We start from the raw sequence: 16,841 nt of genomic DNA, 5'->3' as shown, positions 1-16,841 counted from the left end.
TATATATATATATATATATATATACTATTGCCGAAGGTACGGCCCACCGCCCACAGATCGCACGGCGCGCGGGGAGTGGAGCATAAGCGCCCTGCACATCGCCGCGAGCCTCTAAGCTCGAACGGCGCGGTGCGCCTGCTAGGCCATCCCTACTCTCCGCGTGCGATCGGTGGGCGTTACCTTCGACAATAGTAGGGCTGCATTATTTACCAAATTGTCATTTACCAAATGTTAAACAAGGATAAATGAAGTATCATGCGTGAAACGGAACGCAGCCTAGATCGGGCGAATGCGTATATTCGGCTATCTTTAAATGTTAATATCTCGTTAACTCTCTATTGTGAGCATTGCAAAATGATAGAGAACTTTTCGATTCAGTTTAGTCCGCTTTACTTGTTCAGGATGGGTGGGGCCAATTTGGAGCCACCATGTATATAGAGTATCTTACCTAACTCGAGCGTCTGAAATATTTTGCTTGGTTTTTATGATAGGAAAAAATGTTTCAGATAAAAGTGGAACAGTTTCATGGGGGACATATTTTAGTCATGTTTTCTTTCTTCTAGGAGGCGTCAAAAAGATGAGGGTCACTTCCATTTTTTTTAAAATGGAATTGTATGATTTTTTTATATAATATGATTCCTCTAATTATTCTGCATATAAAAGTATTAAGGTAGTGACATCAAAAAATAATAATTTACGAGATATTTTATATTTTATTGTGGCACAATATATTGACATAAAGAGATATTTTATAGTGACATAAAATGTTACATAACTATTAAGGTTTTGATAATCGTATCTTGATACTTTTATGAACAGAATAATGAGATGAATCAATTGATGAAAAAAAAAAACACATGCTTATTTAAAAATCCATTTTACATACATTTTTTTAAAAATAATTTTTTAAATAAACTGTGTGTTTTCTTTCCATCAATTGATTCATCTCATTATTATTCTGTTCATAAAAGTATCAAGATAAGATTTTCAAAACATTAATAGTTTACGAATTATGTAACATTTTATCAATACATACTACAATAAAGTATAAAATATCTCATAAACTATTGGTTTTTTGATATTTCTATCTTAATACTTTTATATATAGAATAATTAGAGAAATTATACTATATAAAAAAAATTATATTCAATTCCATTTAAAAAATGGAGGTGATCCTTGTATCTTTTTGGCGCCTTCATTTAGAAGAAAGAACAATATGACCAAAATATGTCTCCTTTGAAACCGTTCCACTTTCATCTGAAATATTTTTTCCTATCATAAAAATTATTAGATATTTCAGATAAGAGATATTTCATATGCGCAAGTTAGGTGGGAGATCTTGTATTTTATAGTAAAATAGCATTGTTTTTATTTTATTTTATAAATAAATGACATATAGGTATGTTTAATAAGTTTTTTATATTTTTATGGTCGCTGGCATACCATATAATAGTGTAATATCCAATTAAACGAAGCATCTCATTAATTCTGCATGAAAAGGTTTGTGCATAATACTTTTCACACGTGATATAAAATCGAAATATATAAATGTAAAAGAATTATTTTTACGAAGTTATTCTCATATAAAATTGATATTTTTCTTGAATGCAATGACAAGACATTCTTTTAGTAATTCAAAAAAAGAAAATGAATTTACTTTCATTTTAACGAAAATATTTTAAATTAATGATTAAATTATTCTAAAAGATTTGAAAGTTCTGAGACATATATTTCTTAATGGCGTATGTGAAATATCTTAATATCCTTTTAGATAGCCTTTATTCTACAATAACATTCAATTTTCGTATCGTTTCTTTTCTTCTGATTCTCAACAAGTTTATATAGCTAACAATACGTTCAACTGATCGCAAGCATGTCTCGGGAAGACAGCTAAACTACCGACGAAACTCACTATGAACATTGTCGGGTCCTGCAGAATCAACACGATTTCATTCACAGGGCTAAATATTGTATTTATCCATTATATATAATTTTTTTGTAAATCGGAGAAGTTGTCGAATATGTTGTCAGTTTCATTGTTGTGATGGTTGTTGATAGTTTTCATCGATTTTCCAAAGCTGAACAGGAAGAAACCGCCCTATCATTATCCCACAGATCTTGGCGACGAAACGGCCGAATTGCATGTTGCAATATCACTTTATCTTCGTTAATCTTTTGTACGAGATTTCAATCTATTTCCGTCGTCTTGTGAATGTCATCGCTGTGTTTGAGCAATACTCAATAATGTTTTGAGCTTATAACTGTGAAACAGTGATCCTACATATATTCTATTTTCTGCCTTAAATAACAAGCATGAGATTGTTACGGTTGCTGTTATATTTGAACAAATGAAAATTTATAATATCATGATTTTATATACTGAACTCGATGCATTTATTTATGGCTTTGCATCAATTGGTTTGAGAAACCATTAATTAAATTGTAAATTGTAATCAGTATGTTTCTTTAGTTTGTGCCTTCTAATGCATATTTGGAATTTGACATGATCGCTACACAAAAGCATATACTATCACGCAGACACTCATTATAAAAATACAAAGAAGTGTCTGCATCAATCTTCAGAAGAGTTTGATAGATCTAATATTAAAAAATTACTTTAAGAGGGATGTGTATTCGATTAATATAATTATTCATCCAGAGATTCTATTGTCAGAAGTTTGATAGAATATCGCATGTTATAAAGAATGTAAAAATAGATTTGCAGAATTGAAAGTGCTTTAATTAAAAATTTTTTTTATTTGATAATGTATTTTAACATATTTCTTATATTGTTTAATAGAATAAATTTTTATTATTTATTAATGATGATAAGATTAAGTTATTTTGAATTAGAAATTAATATAAATGATAAAAATATGATTTTGAAACATAATTGTATGAGGAAATAATCTAAATCTTATCAGTAAATTTTTAATGTTTGTTTTCCTATATTTCCATTTTCCACTTAGATAATATACTTACTTGTAATCTTTTATAACAAACAATCAATATATACAATTACAAACTGCAATCACCGTATTTATTCAGTTCAACGCTTCCTACTATATGCTATCAATCTATGTTTAGCGTGGTCACTTTATGAAAGTACGTAATGCGCTCTCACAAATGGACAGTCATTGTACCAGAGTTGAATGTAAAATAGCGCCTAAGCAAGCCCTCGAAAAAGTTTTATAAACAACCTGATATTATACTTGTTTCGAAAGGGTTACATTTCCGATCAATAACTGTTTGTCGCGAATTTATAGTACCAGTTATGGAAAGAGAATATCGCGTGTCACGAAGAGAATAAATTCGTAAAAATGATGGTATTTAACTATATCTGATATATTTGTCTTTATTCGTTATATGCAGTCTTATTGTTAAGAAGATATAATTTCTATGTATATGAAAATTAAGCCTTTATGTTTTTTCTTATTTGTATTATTTGATCGATTTTCTATTTCTTATAGAAAATTAGTACTTTCAAATGGAAATTATCATAAGCATGAGAAAAATCATAAGATATTGTATTATATATATTAAAAAATTATATATTAATGACTCATTATATCGATTTTGACGTAATCATAGAATTTATTTATTAATTTTCATTGCAATAGTGTCTCTCTCATACAGAATAGAGAACGTCTATTTCTTTGTAGTTTTCTATAAGAATTTTATAAGAATTTTATAATTGTATAATATATCTGATATTTTTATGTCTATATTCTTAAGATTTGTATATACATAAATATATAATCTTTTTATCAATAGACCAACAGAATATAAGCCTAGTCAACATTGGAATTCTTTATAAGAATTTTGTTGTGAAGGGAAAATGATTGTAAATGTTTTCTAAAAATCTTTGTATTAATGTCTTTAAGATCACTGGTTTTTAATTTCAAATTTGTGCAATAAATTATTAAATCTTTTTCTCAGGTTACATAATTTTAATAATTTGTTGCTATATAAAATATATAATGTATATATTTCTTAACTTACATTTCATGTAACTACTTTTTACATAGTCATTGTTCGCAAAAAATTTAAATAGACCATGGAAGTTTTAATTACCTGGAATAACAATATACCTACTTGTTTCCGCAGAAAGTAAAAATAATATATATTACATTTTAAAAGTTACAAATTTATAGATTTATTAAAATTTGACATTAAATTTAAATACACGCGTAATAGAATGTGTGAATGTTTAAACATAATGTATAATTTAATTGGACAGTACAATTGTTGTAAAATGATCATAGTTTGAAATAAAGTACAAGGAAAATATCAAAGATACCAAAAGTTTTGCTGGTTATCACTATGTTTTTATCTATTACTGGCATTAGCAATAGATAAAAATATGGCGATAATTCGCAAATCTTCTGGTATCTTTGAAACTAATACCTGTGAAAGCCTAAAAAGCGTTATAAGAAATGTATAATTCATTAATCAAAAAGAAAAATATTTTTTAATCAAAGGAAGCAACAGTATATGTGCATTACTTACATCACCAAAAGTTGCGATGGATAAATGGAATAACTTTCCTGCTGTGATTTTAATTACGTTATTTGATCGAGCGATAATCAGAATGAGACCCCGTGCAGTTTTGTGGTGTAGATTATACCAGTCAGTCATATATGCCATTTCTCCAACACGTTTGCACTAACAAATTGACAGAAAATTTATATTTTCTATGAAAAGAATTTGACAATGTAAATTAATATGATGTTAAAGAGAAATATTTGGTTTCATTAAAAGTTAAGTAGGGGAAAGTAGGGATAAGACAATCTTAAGATTTATTGATCCTTCTTTATTTCTGTGATGACATAAAAAGAATTTTTTTTTTCAGATTTACTAAAACCTTAGTTATCATATGTAAAATGAACTATATGTTAAATAAATAATTAGATTTTTGGAAAATTCATATTTTAAGAATACGTCAATTTTATAATCTTGCTCACTACCGAAAGTCATCTTGCTTGCAATCGTTGTGTTTAATAAAAATGTTACTTGCAATTCATTGTATTCATTTAATAAAAATATTGCAAGGTGAATAATAAAAAATATTGTTATATTACTCTATGCATTCTTATCTATACTATACTGTGGTTTCATAATAAAAATAAAAATATTGTAATTATTTTATTATTTATAAACTAATAGCAATGAATCACATATGAGTGCATAATTTCTTATTATATTATCTTCTTTTTTGAAAGTATTGAAATCAAAGAATACAAGAGATGAGATATAAGAAATGATTTATTATTATTCAAAGCTTTTAATGAATTTAGTACCGTCAACCGTTATTAATTTGTAATGTAACTAACATTAAAAATTGGTTATTTTTTCCACTTTGTAATCTTATCCCCCTTTCCCCTAATTAATTATATTATTTTTTTCTGTAAATATATTATTATACGCTTTTCTGGCTGGCTACGTCTAGCAGACAAAACAGCTCAATAAGCGTTCAGTGATTATTTACAATTATATAAATCCTTACTCTAATAACGTTTTAAATATAAATCCATTAAAATATTAAAGACATGAATCAAAGACCGCATTTGTTTATTTTGCAATTTGGTTTCTTCGCGCTAATAGGAATATATTTTTAGATCTAGGGGAGTAGTTCTACTTCAGCAAAAAAAACTTCCACCTGCATTAAAATATTGTATTGTACGCGGTCATTGACTGAATTACCAAAAAATATTAAAATCTGATATTTCTTGGTTTCAATATCTTTCTATTCTCGACCTGTTCTGTAATAATCTCTCCAATGTAGCAAAATATAAAAATATTAAAACCCATCGATAAATATATAACGACATAAGATGTTATTTTGGCGGTATCGAACGTTTCCCAAGCCTAAAAGTTAAAATAATTTTATTTTTATATAGTTTTCAGTACATATCTTATAATAGAATAGCAATATATAATATTTGCGTTTCATAAATGAATGACATTTAAGTGTATTTTATAAGATTTTCAAATTTTTATGATAGTTAGCCTACCATAATAGTATAATATCCCATTAAACACAAGATTATCGTGCATCCCATTAATTCTGCAAGAGAAGCTTTGTGCATAATACTTTCCACTCGTGATATAAAACTGAAATAAACGTATAAATGTAATAGAACTTTTATTTTTCGTAAATAAATTATGTACATGTTGAATTGATGCTTTTCATGAAGACAATGATAAGATTCTCTTTTAGTAAAATTTAGAAAAAGAAAATGAATTTATTTTTATTCTAACAAAAATAATTATTTCAAATGATTAATTAATGATTAAATTGTTATAAGATCTGAAAATTCTGAGATATAAGCTTTGTTTATTTTTTAATAGTGTTTGTGTATAAAATACCTCAGTGTTCTTAGATGATGTTCTACGATTGCGGTCAATTTTTGATTTGTATCACTTTTTTTCTGATTTTCAACAAGTTCATGTAACCACGCATACAGCACATTCAGTTGACCACAAGCATGTTTCGCGAAGACAGCAGCCAAACTGCAAGCACCAACAGTAGAGAAACTCGCTACGAACATTGTTACATTTTGCAGAATTAATGCAATTTCATTCACAGGGCTAAATCTCGTATCGATGATCTTGCTGTAAATCGGACAACTTGTTGGATGCGTCTTGAAAGTCTCGTTGCCAATGATGATGGTTGTAGTTTTCATCGATCTCCCTAAACTAAATAGAAACAAACCGCTCTGCATAAACACCGCACAGATTATGACAATGAAGCGGCCGATCTTGGCATGTTGCAGCATCACTTCACGTTCGTCAATCCTTTGTATGAGATTCCAATCTGCTTCCATATGTCGTATTAATTTGTCAATGTCATGACTACGCTTGAGCAGCACCCAGTAATGTACTGAGCCCATAACTCTGTGAAGCAGTGGTGCCACGGCGTTCAGTTTTTGCTTGATATTGTCTGCTTCAAATAACACATATAACAAACACGGTATTGTTGTGACTGCTATCACGCTTGAACAAACAAAAATTTGTAGTAATATCATGATTTTGTACACTGAACTTGATGCATTTATTTGTGGCCACGCACCGATTAGTTTCAGAAACCATCGATTAATTTGTAAACTGTAATCGATATGTTTTTTTGATATGTCGCTTTCTGGCGCACGTTTGAAATTTGACATGATCACTGCACGAAGGCACCCGATGTACTGCCCATACTGCCATAAATAGACAACTCATTGTGCCAGAATATGAAGAAGCGCCTGCGCCAATCTTCAGAAGAGTTTGGTGATCGGTCTAACGTTACAAAGTTACTCTGAGAGGGACATATATTCAATCGATATAATTGTTCGTCCAGAGCTTCTATTCTCTAAAGTTCGAGAGGATATCGCGTGTTATAAGGAGTATAAGGATTAATTCGTAGAAGTGATATTGAAAGTGTTTTAATAGATTTTTTATTTGATAATGTATTTTAATAATGTATTTCTTATATTAATTAACCGAATAAATTTTTAGAGTTTTATTGTTTAATAAGATGGTAATAAGAATTAGATTAGTTTGAAATAAAAATTATTATAATTGAGAAAAATATTTTTTATGTTATTGAAGCATAACTATATGATGAAATGTTCTAAAACATATTAATCTTGGCGGAAAGTTTTTACAAAATACATAAATTGAAACAATATCTTAGAAATTCTTAGTTTTTCGTAGATATTCATAATGAGACATAGAATAGCGTTATTTGTTTGAAAAACCAAAAAATGTTTCGTCCTCAAACAGTGTTTCTACGTCTCTAAGAATATCTACGAAAAACTAAGAATTTCTAAAACATACAGATCTCACTCTGTATCTCATTACAAATATTTAGGAAAAATTAAGAATTTTTAAGATCTTATCTTAATCTATGTAGTTTTTGTATACTCTCATATAAATTTTTTTCTGTCAAGAAACTTTTTAATTTTTATCACCGCATTTCCATCTTTCTTTAATATGACAATACTTATTTATAATCATTTATGAAAAACAATCAATGAAATTCAATTGCAAATTACATTTGTCATACTTATTCAACGCTCCTTGCCACACACTACCAATCTGTGTTTAACATGATCACTTCATGAAAGCACGTTAGACGCTGTTACAAATGGGCAATTTGTTGTATCAGAGTTGAATGTGACGCCTGAACAAACCCTCGAAAAAATTAGATAAGTAGCCTGATATTACAACTGCTTCGAAAGAGTTACATGTCTGATCAATAATTCTTCGTTGCGAATTTAAAATACCAGACATGGAAAGAAAATTTCGCGTGTCAGGAAGAGAATAAATTCGTAGAAATAAACATACTTTAATTATTTATTATGTGTTTCTTTATTCGGTTATATGCAATTTTACTTCTTTTATTGTTAGAAAGGTAAATATATAATTTTTATATTTTCTTTATATTCTTCTATTTTTATATTCTTCTATTTTTATATTCTTCTATTATTTGTTATTTGACTGATTTTGTTTCTTATAGAAAATTAGTGCTCCTTAAATGGAAAAATTACCATAAATATAAAAAGAATTATAAGATATTTTATAAAGATTTTTATAAGATATTATATATTTTTTTATTATATATTAATGACATATGTCGATTTTGAATCATCAGATTTTTTTTATTTATCAGATTAATCAGATTTTATTTATTAACCTTTATTGCATGTCTCATATGGATGTATATTTTATTTTTTATAAATTTTCTATATTTTAAGCATTTAATAATTGATTATGTGTAATATATTTGATATCGTTATGTTTCTTGTATGTACATGAATTACATAAATATGTAGTTATTTTACCAATAGAACAACTTGTAAGTATAAGCTCAGCCAAAATTGGAATAGTTTAATAAGAATCTAATAATGAAAGGAAAATGATAAATAAATGTTTCCTGAAAATCTTTGTATTAATGTCTTTAAAATCATTGGTTTCTAGTTTTAAATTTGGGCAATGAAATATTAAATCTTTTTTTCAGTTTTATAATAATTTGTTCATATAAAATATATAAAATGTATTTTCCGTAACTTACATTTCACATAATTATTTTTTACATAGTCATTGTTCGCAAAAAATTTAAATATACCATGGAAGTTTTAATTACCTGGAATAACAATATTCTTGTTTCATAGAAAGTAAACATAATATACATATATTACATTTTAAAAGTTCTAGATTTATAGATTTATTAAAATTTGTCGTTGAATTTTATTAAAATTTGATGCTTATATATATGATGCATATAATAGAATATGTGAACATTTTATGTGAACATTTTAAACATAATGTATAGTTTAATTAAACAGTGCAATTCTTGTAAGATGATCATTAGTTCGAAATAATACAAGGAATATATACTTTATTAACTAAAAAGAAAAACATTTTTTATTAATCAAAAGAGGTAACGGTATATGTGCATTACTTACATCACCAAAAGTTGCGATGGATAAATGGAATAATTTTCCCGCTGTTATCTTAATTACATTATTTGATCGGACAATAATCAAAATGAGACCACGTGCAGTTTTGTGATGTAGATTATACCAGTCAGTCATATATGCCACTTCCCCAACACGTTTGCACTAACAAATTAACAGAAGATTTAAATTTTTAATGAGAAGAAATTAATTGAAATTAATATGAATTAGCAATGAATTAGCATGTTAAGGAGAAATATTTAATTTAAAAGTTAAGGAGAAAGGAGGAGTAAGATGATGACCTTAAGATTTATTTATTTCTCTTTATTTCTATGATGGCTTAAAAAGAATATTTTTTTCTTCATACTAAAGCATTGGTTATCATCTGTAAAATGAATTATTAAATAAATTAGAATTTTTGAAAATTTATTTTTTAAAAATGTGTCAATTTCACAATCTTTCTCACGAGTGAAAGTTATCTTGTTTGAAGTCATAATGTTTATAAATATAAATATTGCAAGAGGAATAATGAAAAATTAATATATTATTCCATATTATATATTGTTGGTTATAGTATATTATACTGTGATTTTTTTAAAGAATATGAAAATATCTACTATAATTACTTATTTTATTACTTATAAATTATAACGACAAAAGTTACATATGAGTGCATTTTAAATAAACATATTTCTTATTATTTTTTTTTCATGGAAGTTTTGTCAAATCATAAAGAATGATTTATTATTTAAAGCTTTTAATGAATTCAATATTGGCCCATTATCTGTTATTAGTTTGTCTAACAATGCGTCATCTTATCTATTTTATTATTTTACTTTTCTTTCCTTTAATTATATTAAAAAATTTTTTTCTTTCCATTAGGAGCATTATATTTTACGCTTTTCTATTAGTTGCGTCCATTAGCAGTTTAGTGAGCCCGCTCAGTGATTCTTCATTATAATATCTTTATTTTAATACGTTTTAAATATAAATCCATTGAAATAATAAAGATCAATGATCGCGTTTGTTTATTGCAATATGGTAGTTTTCTTCGCACTGATAGAATTATATTTTCAGTTTTGGGAGGGGGGGGGGGACAATCCTACTTGAGCAAAAAAATTTTCAACATTTGTATTATATTGTGCACCATTGACTGAATCACAAAAAAATATTAAAATCTGACATTTCTTGTTTCAATATCTTTATGTTCTTGACCTGTTCTGTGATAATCTCTCCGATGTAGCAAAATATAAAAATATTAAAACCCATTGATAAATACATAAAGATGTAAGACGTTATTTTTGCGGTATCGAACGTTTCCCAAGCCTAAAAATTAAAATATGATCTTATTTTTGTCGTGTTTTATATAGTTTTTGGTACATATCCTATAATAGAATAGCAATGTCTTTTGCGATTCATAAATGAATGACGTTTAGGCATGTATTATAAGACTTTCAAATTTTTACGATCGTTGACCTACCATAATAGTGTAATATCCAATTAAGCACAATGATATTGTACATCCCATTAATTCTGCAAGAGAAGCTTTGTGCATAATACTTTCCACACGTGATATAAAACTGAAACGTATAAATGTAATAGAACTTTTATTTTTTACAATGTAATTATATATATTGAATTGATGGTTTTCATGAATACAATGACAAGCTTCTCTTTTACTGATTTAAAAAAAGGAATTAATTTTTATTTTAACAAAAATATTTATTTTAAATAATCAATTAATAATAAAATTATTGTAAAAGATTTTAAAATTCTGAAAAATAAGCTTTGTATATTTTTTAATAAGTGTATAAAATACCTCAATGTTCTTAGATGATGTTCTACGATTGCGGCCAATTTTTGATTTGTATCATTTCTCTTCTGATTTTCAACAAGTTCACGTAGCCACGCATTCAAGACGTTCAACTGACCACAAGCATGTATCGCGAAAACAGCAGCCAAACTGCAAATACTAACGGTAGAAAAACTTGCTACGAACATTGTTAGATTCTGCAAAACTAATGTGATTTCATTCACAGGGCTAAATCTTGTATCGATAATCTTGCTGTAAATCGGACAATTCGTTGGATGCGTCTTGAAAGTCTCATTACCAACGATGATGGTTATAGTTTTCATTGATTTCCCTAAACTATACAGAAACAAACCGCCTTGCATAAACACCGCACAGATTATGACGACGAAACGACCGAACTTGGCATGTTGCAGCATTACTTCACGTTCGTCAATTTTTTGTATGAGACTCCAGTCTGCTTCCATATGTTGTATTAATTTATGAATGTCACGATTACGCTTGAGCAGCACCCAGTAATGTATCGAACCCAAAGCTCTATGAAGTAGCGGTCCTGAGACATTCAGTTTTTGCTTGATATTGTTTGCCTCAAATAACATATGTAACAAACATGGTATTGTTGGGACTGCTATTATGCTTGAACAAATGAAAATTTGTAGTAGTATCATGATTTTATACACTGAACTCGGCGAATTTATTTGTGGCCATGCACCGATTGGCTTGAGGAACCATCTATTAATTTGTAAACTGTAATCGATGTTTTTTTTTGGTATGTCGCTTTCTGGCACATGTTTAGAATTCGACATGATCACTGCGCGAAAGCACACGGTGTACTGCCACTGATAGACAGCTCATTGTGCCAGAGTATGAAGAAGCGCCTGCGCCAATCTTCAGAAAAGTTTGGTAATTGGTTCTACGTTACAAAGTTACTCTGGCAGGTACGTATATTCAATCGATAGAATTGTTCATCTATAGTTTTTATTGTCAGATGTCTGAGAGAATATCGCATGTCATGAGAAGTATAAGATATATTATATATTCGTGAAAGTAATAATAAAAAGTTGTTTGAACTTAGCAGATTTTCCTAATATGTTATAATTATATGTATTTTCCTATATCAATTTTCAAGGCAAATTAATTAAATGGCGATAAAAGTAAAAGTAGAATGTTTTGAAGTAAAGGAAATGTTCTAAATATATACATATATGAAAATCAGAAAAATATATTGCATTAATTTTTTAATTATTTTATGGCCTATACCATTCTAATGTAATTAATTTTATTTGTTAAACTTTAATTAAAAATATATTAAACTGTAAATGTAATCATAAAATTATTAACATTATTTGTTAATTCTTTTACTACGGTTGTCAATCTTTTGGACTAGAACAAAAATTTTAGTTGGTTGAGACTCATGTATGATTGATTCGACAAGGTTCTAATTTGTAAAAATTTGAACTTTATTGATCGCTGCATCGCGGAGTTTCAGTTCATAAATTCTGTAGATACTTTGTACAAGATAATTTAGAAATCTTGTGTTATTATAACATTCATGAGAAAAATTATAAATTGTTAATTATATGTTTGAAAGTATGTTATGTAGTTTATAATATTGATTTTTGCGTAATCATTAATCTTATTTACCAAGTTATCTTTGCACGCATAATATCCTGTGTAATATATAAGACCTATATTTCTTTGGAATTTTCCTATGTTTTATATATAATCTCATCATTGCTTGTATTTATATGATTATATAAAACATAGAATACATGCATATTTCATATCGTTATGTTTCCCCTTAGAACATGAACAACATAAATATTATTTTATTTTAATACATATTATAAGAATACAAGCCGAGCTAAAATTAAAGTTTTTAACAAGAAATTTTTACTTGAAATAATATGATGATAAGCAATGAAAATTATATTGATGTTTCTCAGTGATTTTTAAGGAACACATAAATATTTTTTTCCAGGATATACTGATCTGTTCTATATAAAATATATAATATTTGTATATTTCTTAACTTATATTTCACATAATCATCTTTTACATAATCATTGTTCGCAAAAAATTTAAATATACCATCGAAGTTTTAATTACCTGAAACAATAGTACTTGTTCTGTACACGAAGAAGAATATTTGATTGAATTAATTGAAATTCTGGAAAATGGATGATCCAGAATTCTAGTTAAGTCTATTAAACTTCCGATTAAATCTACTAAAATGCTAGTTAATGTCACTAAGAAAATTCTGAATATTAATTATCTTAATTAGAATTCTAATAGATTTAATTAGAAATCTAGTAGATTTCAAGATCAGATTTCATTTTCTATTTTAGAATTCCAATTAATTCAATCAAACATTTTTTTCCATATAGAAAGCAAAGAAAATATATATATTATACCAAATTCTATGAATTAGATATATTTCTAGATTTTTTAAAATTTGATATTTTAATCAAACATATTCATGTAATTGAATATATAGATGTTTTAAGGATAATGGATATTATAATTTTGAATGCAATTTTTATAAGATGATCATAATTTAAAATTAATAAAGTACAAGGGAAATGTATAATTTATTAATCAAAAGAAGGAACGGTATACTTTTTGCATTACTTACATCACCAAAGGTTGCGATAGATAAATGGAATAACTTTCCTGCTGTGATCTTAATTACGTTATTCGATCGGGCAATAATCAGAATGAGACCACGAGCAGTTTTATGATGTAAATTGTACCAATCAGTCATATATGCCATTTCTCCGACATCTTTGCACTATTGAATTGACATAAGATTTAAATTTATGTAATGTGAGTAATGTGGAAAAAAGAGATAATTTGGATTAAAATATTGATACAAAGAAAACAAATATTTAAATTTATTAAAAATGAAACATAATATTTTTAATTACTTTTTATTAATGTAAAATATGATATTATACTCTTTTCTCAAAATATGTATTGAATTATTAAAAAAATGTTAGTCTAATATTTTTTTGAATGTTTTTGAATTCTCGACATAATACCTGTTCAGTGATAATTCCTCCGATATAGCAAAATATAAATATATTAAAACCCATTGAGAAATATACAATAAGGGAAGATGTTATTTTCGTCGTATCAAGCGTTTCCCAAGCCTACGTAATTGAAAAATTTGTATTTAATTTAATATATTCCTCGTGTTTAATTATCTACTTAAATTTTTGTATGGGTGTAGCATGGAATACATATATTAGAATGCAATTATTATGCAAATATTATGTAAAAAATTAACACAAAAATGAAATTTAATAAAATTTAAAAACAAATTGTAGAAATATATTTCTTGAGAATAATTGATATTCATAATTTGTCAAATTGACATACTCATCATCATTCCTCTTAAAATTTATGTCAATCATTCATCTTAAAATTTATGTCTTAAAAATGCATTATTTTTATGTTTTTACTTATATAAATTATTTCTTTAATACTAATAATTGTCAAATATCAATTCAACACAAAATATTAAAAAAAAATCCTATTATGTTGAATTAATATTTGAGTAAGTTAAAAATTCAAGACAAAAGCTTCAACTTTGATTTTAATATACAAAATATTTTTTGTGTTTTAAAACACAAAATGTTTTTTACTATGAAAAAATTAAACTATAGAGACTTTAATGTATGATTTTTTGTACACATTTATTTTATAATAGAATGACTATGTTTGATTTTTCGTAATTAAATGATATTTACTTGTGTCAAAAATTTTCATTTTCTTACATCTCTAGCATACCGTAATAGTATAATATCCAAGCAAACACATGACTACAGTGCACCCGGCTAATTCCACAAGAGCGGCTTTATGCATAATACTTTCCACTTGTGATATAAAACTGAAATGTATAAATGTATATAACACAATACAATTTTTGTTATAAATAAATAAATCATCGATACATTTAACTTATATTTTTCATGAACACAATTAACAACATATTCTTTTAATAATCTATAAAAAAGAAGAAATTCATTTGTCTTAATTTTGAATATTCTCTCTTTCATTTTTAAATAATTAATTTTAATAATACTTAAAATCATCTTATATTATATAACCATATAGCTTTAGAGAATATATATTTTTTATACGAGTGTCTGCATATGAAGTACCTCAATATTCTCAAATGATGTTCGATGATAGCAGCTAGCTTTCGTTCAGCTGTATCATTTTTCTTCTTTTGATTTTTCTTCTTTTGAACAAGTTCATGTAGCCACGCATTCAGTACTTTCAATTGACCGCAAGCATGTATTGCGAAAACGGCAGCCAGACTGCAAGCACCGACAGTAGAGGAACTCACTACTAATATTGCAAAGTTTTGTAGAACCAACGCAATTTCATTTACAGGACTAAATCTCGTGTCGATGATCTTACTATAAACCGGACACGTCATCGGACGTGTTGTAAAAGTTTCATTGCCGACGTTAATGATTATGGTTTTCATTGCCTTTGCTATGCTGAATAGGATTGTACCACCATACATGATTATACCACAAATTATGGCGACAAAGCGACCGAACTTAGCTTGTTGTAGCATTATTTCACGATTATCAAGTCTCTGTATCAAACGCCAATCTGTCTCCATATGTCGTATTACTTTATGAATATCATCACTGCGCTTAAGCAGCACCCAGTAATGTACCGAGCCCATAACTCTATGAAGCAATGGCCCAACGGCACTCAGTTTTAGCTTGATATTGACTTTTTCAAATAATACATATAACAAACATGGTACCATATTGGATGCTATCATGCTTGAACAAATAAAAATATGTAGTAATATCACGATTTTGCACACTAAACTCGATGCATTTATTTGTGGCCACGCACCAATTGACTTGAGAAACCATCGACTAAATTGTAAACTGTAATCGTTATATTTTTTCGATCTATTGTATTCTGATGCACATTTGGAAGTTGACATGATCGCTGCACGAAAGCACACGGTATACTGGCACGGATGGACAATACATCGTAACGTAATATGAAGAAGCGCCTGCGCCAATCTTCATCAGAGTTTGATGAACGACCTAATATCATAAAAGTGCCCTAAGAGGGGCATATATTCAGTCGATGTAATTGTTCATGGAGAGTTTTTATTATCCGATGTCTGAGAAAACATAGCGTGTTATGAACAGTGTAAAATTATGAAAGTTACATTAATGCTCATATTCATAGTGAAGTCTTATATTAGGTGTAGTAAAAAAAAATCCATTATTTTTGCATGAAATTGAATGGAAAAATAATGGATTTCTTTTTATTACCTAATATTTAAGATTTCTTTAAATTTATCTTCAGACGTTCTACAAATTATTTTATTAGCATCTAAAGATAAATTTAAAAAAGTCTTATAAATATAAGGTCTGACTGTAAATATTGGCATAATAAAAAAAAATTCTCTATTTTAGTAAATTTTTTAAATTTAGTAATATGTTTTAATCGTATTTATTTACTAATTAACTAATTAGGATAAATTGGCGATAAGAATTAGAATATCTTGAAATATAGAAAATATAATGAATAGATATAATTA

At 27.3% G+C, this 16,841-nt stretch overlaps 3 protein-coding genes across 3 annotated transcripts; all 3 read right to left on the bottom strand.

The window, feature by feature from the left end:
* Positions 1–4,021: 4,021 nt before the first annotated feature.
* Positions 4,022–7,167, bottom strand: LOC108685952 (odorant receptor 22c-like). Its single transcript, XM_018190970.1, has 5 exons — positions 6,371–7,167; positions 6,016–6,115; positions 5,759–5,869; positions 4,511–4,666; positions 4,022–4,075 (listed from the first exon to the last, which is right to left on the bottom strand). Exons 1-5 carry the CDS (start codon positions 7,165–7,167, stop codon positions 4,022–4,024), a joined length of 1,218 nt encoding a protein of 405 aa, XP_018046459.1.
* A 1,910-nt stretch (positions 7,168–9,077) lies between these two features.
* LOC108685944 (odorant receptor 85c-like) lies at positions 9,078–12,060 on the bottom strand. Its single transcript, XM_018190961.1, has 5 exons — positions 11,264–12,060; positions 10,925–11,024; positions 10,660–10,770; positions 9,454–9,609; positions 9,078–9,131 (listed from the first exon to the last, which is right to left on the bottom strand). Exons 1-5 carry the CDS (start codon positions 12,058–12,060, stop codon positions 9,078–9,080), a joined length of 1,218 nt encoding a protein of 405 aa, XP_018046450.1.
* Positions 12,061–15,037: 2,977 nt separating this feature from the next.
* On the bottom strand, positions 15,038–16,061 carry LOC108685931. The gene is made up of 2 exons (XM_018190946.1): positions 15,421–16,061; positions 15,038–15,146 (listed from the first exon to the last, which is right to left on the bottom strand). The coding sequence occupies exons 1-2, from the start codon at positions 16,059–16,061 to the stop codon at positions 15,038–15,040; spliced, it is 750 nt and encodes a 249-aa protein (XP_018046435.1).
* Between the last annotated feature and the right edge of the window lie 780 nt (positions 16,062–16,841).

This window comes from Atta colombica, unplaced genomic scaffold, assembly GCF_001594045.1.
Source record: "Atta colombica isolate Treedump-2 unplaced genomic scaffold, Acol1.0 scaffold162, whole genome shotgun sequence".
Classification (NCBI taxonomy): Eukaryota; Metazoa; Arthropoda; class Insecta; order Hymenoptera; family Formicidae; genus Atta; species Atta colombica.
The sequence above is the reverse complement of the archived record's forward strand: the minus strand, read 5'-3'. Positions and strand labels throughout refer to the sequence as shown.

Bases quoted from the DNA above. Each gene is read 5' to 3' on its own strand.
- LOC108685952 (XM_018190970.1), bottom strand. From the start codon at position 7,167: ATGTCAAATTTCAAACGTGCGCCAGAAAGCGACATATCAAAAAAACAT. The intron at 6,116-6,370 runs GTATTTTATACA...CGTTTATTTCAG, and splicing joins CATCATCTAAGAACACTGAG to TTTTATATCACGAGTGGAAA. The intron at 5,870-6,015 runs GTAGGCTAACTA...TTTAACTTTTAG, and splicing joins TGGGATATTATACTATTATG to GCTTGGGAAACGTTCGATAC.
- LOC108685944 (XM_018190961.1), bottom strand. From the start codon at position 12,060: ATGTCGAATTCTAAACATGTGCCAGAAAGCGACATACCAAAAAAAAAC. The intron at 10,771-10,924 runs GTAGGTCAACGA...TTTAATTTTTAG, and splicing joins TTGGATATTACACTATTATG to GCTTGGGAAACGTTCGATAC. The intron at 9,610-10,659 runs GTCAAGAACATA...TTAATTTGTTAG, and splicing joins GAGAGATTATCACAGAACAG to TGCAAACGTGTTGGGGAAGT.
- LOC108685931 (XM_018190946.1), bottom strand. From the start codon at position 16,061: ATGATAGCATCCAATATGGTACCATGTTTGTTATATGTATTATTTGAA. The intron at 15,147-15,420 runs GTACTTCATATG...TATACATTTCAG, and splicing joins CATCATTTGAGAATATTGAG to TTTTATATCACAAGTGGAAA.